This window comes from Vanacampus margaritifer, chromosome 20 (genome assembly GCF_051991255.1).
Source record: "Vanacampus margaritifer isolate UIUO_Vmar chromosome 20, RoL_Vmar_1.0, whole genome shotgun sequence".
Lineage (NCBI taxonomy): Eukaryota > Metazoa > Chordata > Actinopteri > Syngnathiformes > Syngnathidae > Vanacampus > Vanacampus margaritifer.
Window position 1 is genome coordinate 4,557,628 of NC_135451.1, and position 16,355 is coordinate 4,573,982.

Here is a 16,355-nt window from a genome sequence, read left to right on the forward strand (position 1 = left end):
CTCCAACGTGACGTGTTTTTGTGACGTGTTATCACGCTATTGATCTGTTCCCTTTTTTGAGGCGGGATCTGCGCTTGCATCCCGGAAATACATGGATCACAGTGTTCAAGAATGCTTCGTATATATTGAAGTTGTCTTTCATACCTCAAAATGGGTAAATATTCTCCGTTTGCCTTCCTTCTGCCATGATTATTATTCGATCACATATGTAACCCCGCTCCAGTTTGTTTCAAATAGCATAAATGTTTGTTGTTTATGTCACGGTATGTCGAATGTTGCATGTCTCCACAACGTCGATCTTTTGAAAGCAGCCTACTGTCAAATTTACTATTGTATGGTTTTGTTATATGTTGCCTGCAAGATAGATGAGACCACAACGAGAATCCTAGCATTCGATGTAATGTATACCAAGATGCACCAAGATCAAACTGCAGCACTGGCTGTCAGAATGTCACACTCCTCCCATATGACTCTTGTTATTGTACTAAATAATCAATGCCTGGGATCAAGGTCTCCGACATCTAGATTTAAGTCTAAGTTGATCTTATTGATTTCCTTAGACTATTCACTCCATCTTTCTCATCCCAATCATCACTCTACTTTTATCTGTTCTACGGTTGAATTTGCCCCCTCCCCCTCAATGTTTGAACATAGACTAATCGCATCTGTGATTATCTAATAATGCTCGTTCCTTATTGTCAAAATGGGTAAGATTTTGGATTTGTTTTAAAACTGACGGGTGCCAAAACAAACAACAACAACACAGTAACAGTGGATAATGCAATTTAAAGGAGTACATGTAGTGTGGAAAAACATGAAAACAATGCCTCAGGAGTTTAACATTTAAGATAAATTAATGCATTTTTGTTGTTTATGCGTAACGATGTGTCATTTAAGTTTGATTATGTTGTCCATCTTAATTTGGGCTCAATACAGTTTTTACCAGAAATGAAAATCTGCCTTGGAGCATATGTTATGTAGGTAAAATAAATGATCTTAAATTGCATATTTTGTATCATAACATAAAAAATTATGGTAATTTTATTCACTCAAACAATTACATTTTTACATGTCGAGTTTACATATATTTGGACTACTCAATAGACTTAACCTTTAATGTGAATATAATGTAACATATGACAATCCATTTTTTTTGTTGTACACTAAAAAATTTACTGTGTACATCGCTAAGTGAGCGCATAATTTAGATGCAGCAACATTTTTACACAACTAACCTCTTACCCACAACAGAAGAACGTCACTATTCTAAACTAATTGTAATAGTATAGATATTGTGCTAAATGTTTTTAATGTGGTTTTATATGAATGCAGTACTTTAAAGCGTGATGCTACTTTTGATACATTTTTAGTTGTTGTTTTTAAGCACTATTTTTAAGCCATAAATATGTGTTAAACTTTATTGACCCATAAGTATTTTAGATATTTTTGTTGTTACATTGTAGGTGTGTACATGTGCCTGTGTGATTCTGAATCACAACCCCGACTCTCACTCTGAATAACTTATGTGGTACCAAATGAAACAGATTAAGAACACCAGTGTTTATGTGGTGTACATAGACCTGTCACGATAATTACTATATCGACTTACCGTTTGATAAATAACATGGACACAATATTTTTTTTTTCCATACTCAACTACTGACATTCACATGTGTGTTTGTTTACATACATACGTCATCAACATTTTTAGTGCTGCTTGCTTCTTTCCCCTTCCTGTCAGTCACCTTGCTTGCTGAACAGGGTTGAAGCAGAGAGCGTTTTTTTTTCTACAACCGCAGAAAGTTGAGCAGCATAGATGGAATTAGGTCCAAAGCAATGCCATGGCAATACGGAGAATGTTTTGGTTTTAGGACAGATTAATTTATTGTATATCAGTGCCATTATCATTTATCGTGATAGTTTCTGAGAAAATGTGTCATCCCAAAAAATGTATCGTGACAGGCCTAGTTGTACAATAAACCATTAGCAACCTTCCAAATGTGTACCAATCCTTAACATGTTACCCCAGTGTGACCTTTCATTTGAAGGTGCCGCTCCATACATGTTGTTTTTTTATTTACACATCAAAAAGCGTATCCCTGAGAGAACACTTTTTGTCAAGTGTGATATTACAAACTTGTGTATTCATTTATTAGCCGCTCCACATTTTCTTCCACATTCATTGTGCATTTTACCTTCTCTATGTTTCATGACATTTAGTTTATTTTCTTCGCAAAACCCATGTACTTATTACATTAACACCCCTTAGCATACCTCAACTCCTTCATGCTCATGAAATCAATTAATTATCTTTAGTAATTTACCTTCTGAGCATACCAGATTAAGTAAAGTATAAAACCTTTTTTTTTTTATTGGCGTGTCAAATGTTATGTTGTTACGAATGTGTATTCTCTTGGTGTGCAGAGAGTGTTGGCCTTACCCCATGGCTTGAAGGAGCCATGGGTGATTAGAGGAAGAGAGGAGCCTTGATAGAGCATTACTGTGTGAATACTCACACATGTCCCAAAGACCCCTCTGTGCATTTGCACAAATTCATTTTTTATGAAACAGACTCATAACAATTAGTCTGGTTACTGCCAGAGTAATCTTAGCGTTTGCACAGTGCATTTGGTCTGCCGTATGACATCACTCTCTTAAAAGTTCTAAGTTTGACGTCCTCATTTGTTTTCATAGTGAGAAATGTTATCAGCTCTTGACTAATAGGGCCATGAGCCTTCCTGGCCAAAGAAGGGCAATAAAGTAGGCAGGGGAGGGCGATGATGGTCCGAAGTGCTCAAGGAAATAGGTTTGATTCACTCGAGCTTTCACACAAATTAATTTACATGCGCAAGAGAAATACAAGATGGAAAATTGGAAACCAGCACACTTTTGCCTTTCATCCATTTTTAGCAGTCAAGGAACCGTAGCCAATGTCCCCGTTTCTATTGCAGTTTTGGTTGGTTTGATTTCCACTTCGAATTACTGCCTTGTCACTAGTTGGAGGAAACTTCAAAAACCATGTCATCTAGTAGAGGACAGCACAGTGGCACACTAACAATAAACAACAATGGAGAATGGTCTTGTGTACAGTATTCACTTCTCATTTTGTGGCCAAGATGAAACAGGGTGGCAGGAAAACTGGCCGCAGCAAAGTGGAGACTGTAGGTGCGTTTCCATTACCCTCAGTTTTGCTCAAAAGGCAAGTTGCGCAAAAGCAAGCTGGTAATGGAAACACATGATTAAAAAAAAAAAAAACTAAAATATCGCAGAAAAGTTTTTACGCTCTCATGAGGTAGTTTTTGTGACGTGTCGAAATATAAGCTAGTATTTCGCAAAAATGTCAAGGAAACACTTTTTGCGCATTCCCTATAGTCATGTGACACCCGCTTGGTCACGGAGGAAAGGAAGTATACGGGGCCACTCGCTTTCGTGTCGGAGCTGCCTCCTGAGAGGATAAGTCTTTTTAAGCACAAAGAGCTATGTCAATGCCACCTTTCACTGCACGTTGCATGAGAAATGGCCGTTCCCCCGGGCAACGAGCAATCGAGCGACATACGGCGCACGTCGTTGTTGAAATCCATCCGTCCACACCATAACACGAGTTATAAGCGAGCGCACATACAACACCAACACCAAATGCCCGAACCCGCCCGATGAGGGGAGAGAGATGGTTTTAAAGTAATCTTAACAACTCCGGGCGTCCGTTTTCCGTAAAGATCATGAACACCTCCTACAGAAGTGCGAGATCTCGTAACACGGCACATTACGAGGATTGCGCCTCAGATGCAAAACGCTCTTCAATTGTAACACCGACAAGTCGAAATTGTACTTTATCAAAATACTGTAGTACAATATCGCATTTATTTTTGCGAAAAACTAATGAAAACACAGCTTGTGAGGTACAGAACTAAAGGGTTGAGAGATAAGACAGCAACAAGCTAATGTTAACGTGTGTGTGTTTTAAAAAAAATTGCGCAACATGAATGGTGACAAATCTGCTTGACTAATGGCTAACTAGTATTTACATCACAAAAGTGGTAGGTTTATAGGTTGGCATGCTAGACAGGTAAGGTAGGGTGACCAGACGTCTTGTGTTAAACAGGACACTCCTAGTTTTGAGCCTTGTGTCTTGTTTCACCAGCCCCAATGTTTTGTCCCACTACTACGCAGGTCCTGACCTAGCATCACATTGTTGTTTTTTAAGTCCAGTCAGCAAGCCAATTGTTTGGGCCATGTGCATGGCAATCACACATTTGCGATAGCTAGGGTAAATAGACCTCGTCCCGGATTAACTCGGACAGTCAAGTTTTTGAGCCTTGGGTCCCAAGTCTCGGCAGATTTCACCAATCCCATTGTTTTGTTCCGATGCATGTCCCATCCCGACGTCCTGTTTTTTTGCTATGTGTATGTCAGTCACACTGATAGCGATTCATCCGCATGTAGTCGCTAGCAGGTGTGTTTTTGCCATGAATGAACTAGAACTACTTACTGCTTTTGTAGTAATAATAATAACAATAATAAAAATAATTAGTGATGCACCGAATATTCGCCCACCGAAAATTTTTGGCCGAAAATGGCAAAAATTTGCATTTTCAGCATTCGGCCGAAATAAAATACAAGCCGAAAGAATATGTCCGAAAGAGGATGTTGTGGTGACGCAAGCATAAAAAAAACCCGCTGCAAGCAAGTGTCTGTACACCAAACACCGGGACTGAGTGTCCGCCTTGCTGTTCGCTGGCGTTTTATGAGTACCGGCAGCTTCATTGTGCATACCGGAAAAGGAGAGGGTCGCTTGGTAAACTATGTCAAAAAAGAGCGCTGCCGAGTACTGCACTACAGGTGAGCCACTCTTTCTCCTGCAGCGCCTTCCTTTTTTTCTTTGATGAGAGCCCCTCGAGCGCGTCCACTTTTTCACTTGCATTCTGGTGGCCATGCTAAATACTTTAGCTAATGTTAACACTATTGCTATCAACAGTTTTAAACAACACTTACCACTATCTCCGGTTGACTACAGATCTGTACAGAACGCCGTGAGTGACTTTGCAGTCCGTTCACAAAGCCGATTGGCTAATGCAAAGAAATGTATTTATTTTTAATCGTTGGTGAATATGTGAATGTGTGGATTTTAAGTACGCCGCAACATGTCTCGCACCAAATAGCCTACAAATGTGTCATCCGCACCGCACTCGCACTGCACGCATCCGTGTCCGCCAGTGCAAAGTACTATATATTGACTAAAGTGCAGTTGCACCTCCAGAAAATGCTCAGTTGCTCACCCCGCGTTTTGTGTTAATATACCATTCGCCTGTGGTGTGGACGCATTTCAATTTATATTGTGCTTTGTTAAAATGCCTTTGCTAAATAGGCTTAAATATTTTATAATAATATTATAACAAATGTAATGATAATAAAAAGTTGGCATAATTTTTTTCCGGCGTTTCCTTTTTTCGGCCAAGCATTTCTAATTTTCAGCTTTTCGGTTTCTGCCCCAAAAATTAATTTTGGTGCATCCCTAATAATAATAATACATTTTATTTATAGGCGCCTTTCTGGACACACAAGGTCACCTTACAACAACAGTTAAAACGTACAAATACAGTGGTAAGAACAAAATAAGGTAAAAAAAAATAAGAAGAAGAAAAGACGAAGCAGTTCTAGTCACAGAGAGTAACAGATGAGTTTTGAGAATGGATTTGAAAAGTTTTATTTGGTCTATGTTACGGAGGTCAGCGGGGAGAGTGTTCCAGAGCTGGGGAGCAGAGTGACTGAAGGCTCTGCTCCCCATGGTGACAAAGTGGGCAGGCGGGACAGTGAGGAGGAGAGAAGACGAGGAACGAAGGCAATGTGGATATAGTCGGTCATGTATGGATGGGCGCGGTTGAGGATGGCTTTGAATATGAGGAGCAGGATTTGATGCCGTGTCTGATGAGGAGCCAGTAGAGCTGTTGGAGGACAGGTGTGATGTGGTTTATGGAGGGGGTGTGTGTGGGATAATGCGAGCGGCTGAATTTTGGACCAGTTTGTGTAGAATCATGGGAAATGTCCTACTATCCTAATGCTGCAGGTGCCAGTCATATGTATGTCAATCACACAGTTGTCATAGTATTTCATACGATTAACCTATTTAATGGGAAGTTAACTGTTAAATTCATTAATATTTGGTTTCATCTTTGCGTTCTCATTCTCATCAACATCTAATCGCTACCAGGCGTATTTTCGAAATCAGGCTCAAAAGGGGAAATCGCAAGCTGAGTTTTTCTGGCGGCATAATTCCAATGTTACAACGGTGCGATATACTGTAAATAGCACAGCCAATAGCTGCTGGTACCTAGCAAAAAAAAGTTGATTCATGGTGGTGAGTCCACTTGTTTACAGCTGTTTAACTGTTAATCAAGATAGATTTAGTATAATAACACAACCAGATTGACTAGCGATTAAATTTGTTAGAAATAGTTCTTGGTGAGAATTTATTGTATATTTGATTTTCAAGTCAAGCCATCTTTATTATAGCGCTATATGACATCTACAGCTGTTGGAAAGTATTTTAAAGAAACACATAACATCAGCGAAATTATAGTGTCTCAGTTTTTAATTTTGAAAATCTGGTCACCCAAACATAAGACCTACGAGAAAACGTAGTAGTCCCTGGTTTTGGTAATAGAAAAGCATCAATAGCGAGTGGAGCCAGATATTCAGTGTGTGATGGTGGGGCAGAATTATCCTCAAGCTTTACTGCATTTGTGTACTGTAGTAAAGCAAAATGCAGTTGTCTTTTTAGCATCCCCCTTTCTTTAATCCTCTGCTCTTAACACCATCATCCTCTCCCTAGACGCCAAAGCCAAGGTCAAGGAGAAAGTGGTGTTTTCCTCTGTCTATAGGGTACTCCCTGGATGCCTTGCACCTCACTATGGCAGATATGCTTCAGGAATGTCCCCTCCTCGTTTATTGTGATCGTCAGTCTCAAGGTCAGCTGCTATGGACATTTGTGCCCTTTATGCTTATCTGACCCCCACCCCCACCCACTCACACATTTTTTCCCTTCCTTGGCTATCTTTGCCCCCAGTTTTTTTTCTGTCACTGTATCAGTAAACAGTAGCGCCCCACCGCAGCTGGAGGTTTCATGATGCCTTGTCTGACATGTCTGTCTTTTTAATCTGTCCTTTTGATGCTCCATTTTTCTTGTGGGTGACTGAAGCAGACTTTTTAGAGGACTGGGGAGACTGGGAGGCATATGTGCTTCTGTTGCCTGGTGTCTGCCTTCGTCACGCTGGTCATAGCCCCATTTAGCTTGCAGCAATGTTGCACTGTGTTCCCTGCTAGATTGGATATTGTTGTTGCTGTTGTCAGTAAGCCACGCCATTCAGCCTTGAGTCTCTGCACTCATATTTTGTCTGAACTGCATGCACACAAGGGGGACAACTCTCATCTGACCTGAATCAAAATAACCTAAATGCTTTAAAAAAAAAGGATTTATCACATCCCTGCTACAAAAGAAAGACCTCTGATTTATTATATTATTTTGTCCTGTTTAGCATCCCTGAACTTTTCCACCTGGCCTTGTGACTCTGCAAGGGATGGTGTTTTGTCTCTGGATTGATTGGTCGCCTGGCTGACACGCAAGAGAATTATTAAGTAAATTGACTACATGCATGTGTGGGTTTTGTACTAGTGAGCTTCCTTTTTTTTTTGCGTACAACTGCTACACAGTGTGGCTTGCACGCCCTAAGCCCGTGTACTCTGACACGATGTGTGACTTTTGACTACACAAGAACCATGGATTTCTAGCTGTCCACAGTATAAGCCTTGTAAATTCAAATGCTTAATTTTTATAGGCACCCCAGCATTGACTGAAGTGTCTGCTTGTTATATATCTGGCAAGTGCTGCAAGTCTGAAAGGAAACTGTCAATAGCAATCCCAGCTATTGATATGGCAGTGGGCCGGAGATGTAACTTGGCCCCCCGACTCTGTGCTATCCCTCGGATCCCACTACATCATAATTACATTAATATTGACAGACCCTTGACAATAGTCACATTACTATTGATAGGTGGCTGTCAATACAGTGTTTCCCCAAATAAAACATATTCATTCATAACTTGTAAACTGCTCGATAAAAAGCTTTGAGAAGAATATTGGGCCCGGCTGGGTTTTACTCCTCCCGGGAGTGCTGTTGTTGCTTCTGTGATAGGGATTTTCAGCACCTGGCTGTGTGTGTGTTTGTGCATCTACGGACTGATAGATTAATTTAGTGCCGTATTAGTGCTTCATATAGATAGATCAAGGCTACACATAACATACATATAGTATAGATTCTGCATGCATGCACTGCTCATAATCTGCACCCTTTTTCACATCAAGGAAAAACTTTAAGATTAAGCTAAACAAATGGAGCCTGTTTATTGGTTAGTACAGACTTGGAGGCTACTTTTTTTTTTAATCCAAACTCCTCTTCCGTCACAGGCGCGGTTCTAGTCACTAAACATGGCAGCCTTTCAAATTCAACTCAATGAATTTGTCACACCTGCTTACTTCAACACAAATTCACTCTATCCCCCCCCCCCCATTGATTTGCTAATTCTGACTTCGTCCTCCATCCATTGAAACATCATGAATACACAGACAGGAGCCAACTACTGCCACACATTACATTAAATATTTTTTACCACCTCTAAGCCTTCTAAAATGACCATCTCTCCCTCTCTTTCTGTCAAAACTGCCATATTTACCCCGCTGAAATCTCAAAAGCCTCATGACAAATCCTGTTCAGCGAGACACAAAAGCCACTGTCAAAAAGGGCCTCTCTCTCGCTCACTCTGTCACTCTATTGCTCTGTTTCTCCTTGTGTTAGTTAGTCGCCCACTTCCTAAGCGTTTCAGTTGAGGAAAGGCCAGATAAAAACTGGGGAACTGTGAGCCCTTTGCGGCACAAAATAGCCCGGACGTCACAATAGCGCGATCCCATATGGAGTTGACTCCGGGGAGTGGGAGATTGTTCCACATTTGGCAGATGTTTACGGTGTACCAGAGACTGTGCCGTTAGCCTAATCCCTCGTGATGTGATTTGTATACACACTTCTATCTCCGGAGGGTGCAGGCACCAGGAGCCCTGGGCTTCGCCGTGTGTGTTTCATGGATTGTGTGTGTTTATACACTGGAGGGAGACGAAGACCCCTCCCTAGCCGTTCCTTTGCATTGCACAGCTCAAAGGTTGCATTAAGAATGGGTTTTAAATGTGAAAAGTGATTTCCCTCCGTATGTATGAGGAGAAAATAACCCTTCAAACTAGATGGCCTTCACCTCAAGGGGCCCTGATCCTCCAAACAACCAAGTTGTTCTGTACTTGTTTGACTCTGTGAGTACTTTCCCAAGTGTTGCATCTTAAATAGATCCACTATGGTGCTGCTGGTATGATAATCAAAGGTGGGCATTTCACCAGTCTGTACGGCGTAACGGACGCCCGTTTTGCTGACAAATGACGAGAAAAAAAAATCATGGACTAAGCCTTGACAGAAGTGGGTTTTCTTTAGTCAGTGTAATTGTCACTAACCAAGTGAAGGACAGACGGATCTCTCAGTCTTTGACGTTTTGCTGAGATATGACGTCCATCATTACTGACGGAATGCCCACCTCGGTCTTTTGGTCCTAAAATAGCGGTGACAAAGTGATGACAGTTAAAATAACATGACGGACCAGGGCACTGATGAATGACAGACCTGCAAAGTTTTGTAAATTGCCCACCTCTGATGATAATTATGTCAAGTCCTGCAAAGTTTTCAATTACTTCATCATTTGGGCTTGTTGCAAATCCAAAATTAACCTGAAGCCTCTCTGATACATTTGTGTGTGTTTTTTAACAGGTTTGGAAAAGGAGGGAATCCAGGTAGGAGAATCTCTCCCAGAAACCACTTCTGACCCACTGATCCACGTCCTACGCATCAGCCAACTAGATGCTCTTGAGCTCGACTCAGCCCTTGAGCATCTGCTATGGACCCAATTCTCCCATTGCTTCCAGAATTTCCGCCCAGGCCTTCTCACCCCTCTGGAGCCCGAACTGAAGGCTTTGCTCCAGCTGCTTGTGTGGAGGTTCACTCTGTATCCTGACGGGACCACAGTTGGCCAGTCTTTACTGAGTCTACGCTACCACAACACCTTGTCCTCATCGAACCTATACAAGCCTCTGTCCCACAGGCAAAAGTTGGCTCTGTTTCTGCTTACAGTTGGTCCTCATTGGCTTAAAGAGCGATCCCACAACCTCAGACTGTGCCTCGGTTTGACTTCAGGCGGTCCTGTTTCTGAAGGATTCCAAAAGGCCTTCCGCAATTCCCTGACAATAATTTCAGGTGTTGCCCGTATTGCAAGCCTCGTTAACTTTCTTGTGTTCCTCAAGAAAGGTCACCACCCAGTCCTAGCTGAAAGGATCATTGGCGCTCAAGCAGTTTTTAGCAAGCCTAACGTGACCCGGGACATTGCTTACCAATACATGAATCGTGAGCTTCTGTGGCACGGATTTGCAGAGTTTCTAATTTTCCTGTTGCCACTCATCAACACAAGCAAACTGAAAGCTACTATATATTCCATTGTGCTGGGAGGGGACAGAAATGGCGTGGTTGGTGGACCAGATAAGGGGGGGGCGTGGCAGGAGTGTGCGCTGTGTGGCGAGTGGCCAACCATGCCTCATACAGTTGGTTGTCCACATGTTTTCTGCTACTATTGTATCAAAAGTCAGAGCATTGCAAACAATTGCACCTGTCCAAAATGTGGGACAGAGGCATCACAATTGGAACCTGCCAAAATAGAGATGTTTGTCAGACATTAGATATACTGTATTGTTCTGTACTGTAGGCTTAAACTAACGATTATTTTAACAATTGATTAATTGACAGATCAATGGATGAATAAGATTTGGATCACTTCTCTTCACCCAAGTGTTCAACACCTGCGGCCTCAAATCCGATGTTTGAACATGGCGTTAGTTATAGACAATCCGTGACGAGCACAGAAGTCCAACAAAACACCACTCAGGTTTTGATCGGGTTCCTCTTCCTCCCAATCACGCCCCTCCAGGTCTCACTGTCGGAACACAGCAGCAGAACGAGAGAGTTCCCAGAGGAAGCCCTCTCCAGCACACCCTGCAAGGACTGCAAGAACATCTGAGAATATTAACTGTTGAGAGGCTGACTGAATTTCAGATTATTTTAACCATTTTTGGTCTCTGGACGATTGGACAAAATGGGCTTTCACTTGTAGGGTGCTTTTCCACCAACGAGGCACACAAAGCGCTTCATAATGACTCCTCATTCAGATACGCAGCATCAGGAGCAATCGGGGGCTTAGTATCTTGCTCAAGGACACTTTGACATGGCCACAAGGGTCAGGGATTGAATTGACAACATCTGGTTTGGGAGACAACCAATCTCCCACCTGAGCCATGCTGGCCACAACAAATTGATGATCAAAAATAATTATTGATTTATTTGATTATCGTTGACTACTATTATATTAAGAATTGGTTCGTTTTCCTTGAGTAAGCAGAATGTAAATGGTTTGTAGCCCTCCTTTTGATTCACAACCTATTTTTATGATGTCTGTGTTTCTTCTGAACACACATTAACCGTCTGTTTAATGTGTGTGCACGTGTATTGACAGTCCTCAGTTTCTCTGGCTGGACTTCAGACAGAACTATTTGTCTTAGAGGTACTGGACAGACTACTGAGAACCCCACAGAGCATATATTTAATTAAAGAATGTGTTGATTTATGCTTTGAATTCTCTTGGAGTGTGTGTTTGTTGAAATGGGAATATTTGTTCTGATGAAAAATGCAGAAAGTCAGCTGAATAAATAATGGGAGGAATTTCTGATTCCTCTATTCATGGCCAAATTAGCATTTGTTGTGTATTTTGTGCCTAAATTGTATTTCAACATCATTAAAATTGATTTAGGGGCTCCTCTTGGGTGTTTATTCGGTTAAGTGGAGGAGGGAAATGAGGGAAAGTTATAACAATCATCACACTTCTCTCTAGACAGGCCTGGTCGTTCTAACTCCCATTATCCATTTTCACAGCACCCCAACATCCTCGAGATCAAGGGGGCAGCCGGGGGCTTGGATTGACTCACACATTTGACAGCGAGCCTCTCTTCTCCCTTGGTCCTCCTCTTTTTTGCTTGCCTTTCCATCTCTTCCCCACTCGTAATCTCCAGGGCCCTTGCCCCCATAAGACTGTCGTAAACTGTACCAAAACCCTGGCAGTCGTCTTCTTCCTCGCAGGCGAATTACTCTCTAATCCCTGTAATGAGTCCAAAGATGCTTATTTATGCTGGAGTTAACCTCCACCAGTGAGCCCAGCCCCGGGCGAAACGCACCCCAGCTGAGTGAAGCCTTTCCTGGCTGACGAGAGGAGGAGGGTTTTGGTTGGGAAGGGAGGGGGGAGGTGGGCTGCTACCTCCCACCTCTCCCTCCCTCACCCCCTTCCTCCCATTTTACACTCTGATCACTGGGGTTTAATTGCCGATTGCTAAAACCATCAATCTTGGCTGCAACAATCAGAAGCCTACCATAGAAAATTATATCAAAATTATCTAATGAGAATGAAGTAGGGTAATATACAAATTTTGAAAAATGTTTCTTCTAGAACTAAACTAGAGATGTAAGCAGCACAAAATATGTGTGGAACTGCCAATGTGGAGTTAAAATTTTTGACTGGTAAATACATTTCAATTTTACGTATTTGTTATACATACCTGCAAATACATTTAAATGTACGCTTTAAAAAAAATAAGAGCATTTTTCCCCCATAATGCCAAGGATTTTTGACTGGATTTTTTTTTAAGCATTTGGCCGCCTTTCTACCAATATATTCGAAAATTAAGTTGGCTAAGTAAACATTGTTTATTTATAATTAATATCACTTATTATTATGTTTGCAATGCCAGGGGGCATTTGTGTGTCAATATCCTGTGGCATTAAAGGGATACTTGACTCATTGAGCCATTTTCAGCTGTGAAAAGTTAGTATTTTGTCCAGAATTAATTTGATAACTACATTATTTTTGTGTACAATTAATACCTTTTTTTTTTTTATGTTTTTTTCCACTTGCTGTCTACTGAAAATGACATCACTTGTGCTGAGGAAGTAGGTAATGGCCAATTATGGCTCAGTTTGCTGACCAAACCCAGAAAACAGTTGAGCCATGAAATAAATTGTTTTTAAAGGTATTAATTCTACACGAAAAATAATGAAGTTATCAAATTAATTCTGGACAAAATACTAACTTTTTACTGCTTTTTACTTTATCCTTTTAAGGGAAAACATGCTAAGTTTGTAGTATTAAGCCAAGTTAAATCGAACATATTTGCAAACATGTGTTTGCCATTCAAAAATGTTTACTCCATTTTGGAAGTTCCACTCTTCCATAATAGTGTTACTTAATGTGCATTACAAAAATCACAGGTTGTTAACTCTGCTCATGAAACTTGACTCAGTTTTTCTAAACCTTTGTTGTTGTTTTTTTGTGTACTTTTTTTCATGATGCCACACTATTGAAGGATACCTGATGACAAATAGGAAACTTATATAATATTATAATGACCATACAACTGACAGTGTAAGTTGATGTTGCACAGGAAAGCAATGAACAGTCGCACTTTTTCTAAGTTGAGGGTGAGAACACAAAAATACAGTTATACATCGTGAAGGCCATGGCTCAGGGTGTAGACACAGTCGTTCCGTAACCAGGTCGGCTGTTTCATCCTTGCTCACCCCAAGTCACGTGTCGTTGTGGGCAAGACACTTCACACACGTTGCTTCCAGTGCTACTCACACTGGTATATGGAAGGTGTGAATTTTGGTCGTGGTCGGAGGGGCCGTGGGCGCACACTGGCAGCCACGCTTCCGTCAGCCTGTCCCAGGGCAGCTGTGACTACTTAAGAAGCTTACCGCCACCAAGTGTGGATGTGTGAGTGCATGAATAATGTATCCATTCCATTGTAAAGCGTATTTGAGTGTCTAGAATTGCATTGTATAAATCTGATGCATTATTATTATTATTATTATACATCAATTAATTTATTTTATCCGTTTGTGTATGCAGAAAAGTATCATGTATGAAAGTGATACCGGTGTGACTTCCCCATATACTCAGCAACATAGAGTACATAATTTATTGTTTTTATGTACTGGGGCTAACCTTTTTTCACACTTTTTTCTGACTTGCAAAAATTGTGACAATCAGGATAGATCAAGATGACTCACCCGCTACAGTATTTTTCCAGACAGTCGATGCTCGTCATACGTCAACATTTGGGGTAAGTACATTTACTGGTCCCAATTTCTTGTTCTTACCTACTGGGGTTAAATATGGAACTGGTTATTTCTGTTTCCATTGTTTCATATCAGTGGAACTATTCACAATTTGTATTCTTCCAATTGATGATGATTAGTTTGTATGAAGCAATAAATACATTTCTAATCCAAACTACAAGTTTTACCCCTTTCAAGAGATCTATCTGAACTCTAACACAGTTTCCCAGCCTTCTCTGCCACGCCTTCATACATTCCTGGAAATGTTCTTCCGAGATTCTGTACAGCTGTCATATTTTGGTTTGGGAAATGGCAAAAAATAATTATAATAATAATAAATATATCACTGAGCCAGGTTGCCTGCTTGCTCCAGCATGCCGTCAGGCACTGTCAGATGCTCAAGGCATTGAGAGCAGGCACATCGTCATCCTCTTCATACGCACTCAACAAAGCAAAGCCCGCAGGATCTCTTTGTGGACGTACTGGTTTGAAATATATCACTTGTGACACCAGTCCTGGAAACCTTTCTGATATAACTGTTATATAAAACCATAATTCGGCGGACACTTGGAAGTCCCCCGCCCCCCACACCCAGGTCCCCGTCAGGGACATTTTGACTAATGAAGCCTGTAGAAATGCGCATAAAGCCCGAGCCAGAAGCACCTGGTTGTCAATATTTTATGCACTACATTACATTCATGTACTTCAAGTCCCAGAAAGAGAGATGAGGGATGCATATATGATCACCGTTAATGCCACTGGGACATGTCATTGTCTTAACATTCCATGAGACTTACACCATAAACCTTTTTTGCAGATATTATTCTACAACTCTTAATAGAGGTCCCCCAGTTCCCAGGAAGGATAAAGCCAAAGGAGTATATTAAAGTCTATTAATTGAGTAAGAGCATGGATTGAATTAGCCACGTGTCGGAAAAAAGGCTCTGGACTTAGGTAGGCAGCGAAGGCCGCATTAAGCCTATCTGTCTTTGGATCTTTTCCAATTCACAGGCTCCGTGTGGAGAAGCAAAGGAGGAAGAAGCCCCCGTTCCCAGCGGCTATGCAAAGCAATCTGCACATTCACACGTAGCCATTTAGGGAGCAAATTGGCCGTGTGCCCCCACTGACGAAGGTTTTAAGAGAAAGGGAATTATAGGGCATTGAATCCCTAACTAGATCTCCTTCTTTGATGAGCCTCTTTATTCGCCTGTACCTCATCTCCATTTCTTTCATGTGAGTCACTGATTTTCCTGATTAGATCATTTTTAAAGACAGAAAAGAATCTCGTTCTTTTATAATGGGCACTTCTATACTGTATTTTATTTATTATTTTTGTGTGTATATGTTAAGTTAAAGATTTGTACTTCTTTAAAACTGTGGTTTTTAACCTTTAGAAGTGTTCCTTTAGTTTTCCTAGATTGCTAGTTGTGCTGGACGATAATTGTTCAACCTGGCATTGCACATCATGCAGTTATGACTATTTATAGAGCGCTTTAAAGCAACCCCCACTGTTTTCTTAACATAGAACCAGGGGCAGCAGATGTATATGAAAACAGCAGAGGCCCCAGAATTGAACCCTGTGGAACACCATACATTCCGGTATACATGGGAATTCATATTGCGCATACTTGTCCAAACACTTTCTTTCTTTTTGCTCTACATAATATAACCTCTCACCTTTTTTCAGTGACGCACCCCGTGTGAAATATTTTTTCAGCCAAGTACACCCTAACCAGTGCAAAGTATTTCTAGTTAAAAGTAAAATAAATAAATAAAAACAATGCTGTGCCAGCATTGTTTTATTTATTAAACTTTGGAACTCTTATTTGTATATATGTGGTTTCTCTTGAACTATTTTGAAATAAATAAACTAAACTAAACCAAAAATAGAAAGAAAGAATTTAATTATAAACAAAGATTTGTGCACATAAATCAATATAAAGTGTTCTCCTCTAGGAGCGTATTAAAGCTTTGTTCTCAAAAATAAATAATGAACTGAATTTTAAAAGTTTTCAAGTGATTGTTGGTGGCATATGACAAGTTGGATTGAACTATTCT

General features: G+C 40.8%; 1 protein-coding gene across 1 annotated transcript; it reads left to right on the forward strand.

Moving 5' to 3' along the window:
* Nucleotides 1–70: 70 nt before the first annotated feature.
* On the forward strand, nt 71–11,857 carry pex2 (peroxisomal biogenesis factor 2). Its single transcript, XM_077554501.1, has 2 exons — nt 71–154; nt 9,858–11,857. Exons 1-2 carry the CDS (start codon nt 151–153, stop codon nt 10,814–10,816), a joined length of 963 nt encoding a protein of 320 aa, XP_077410627.1. The 5' UTR covers nt 71–150; the 3' UTR covers nt 10,817–11,857.
* The last annotated feature ends 4,498 nt before the right edge of the window (nt 11,858–16,355 follow it).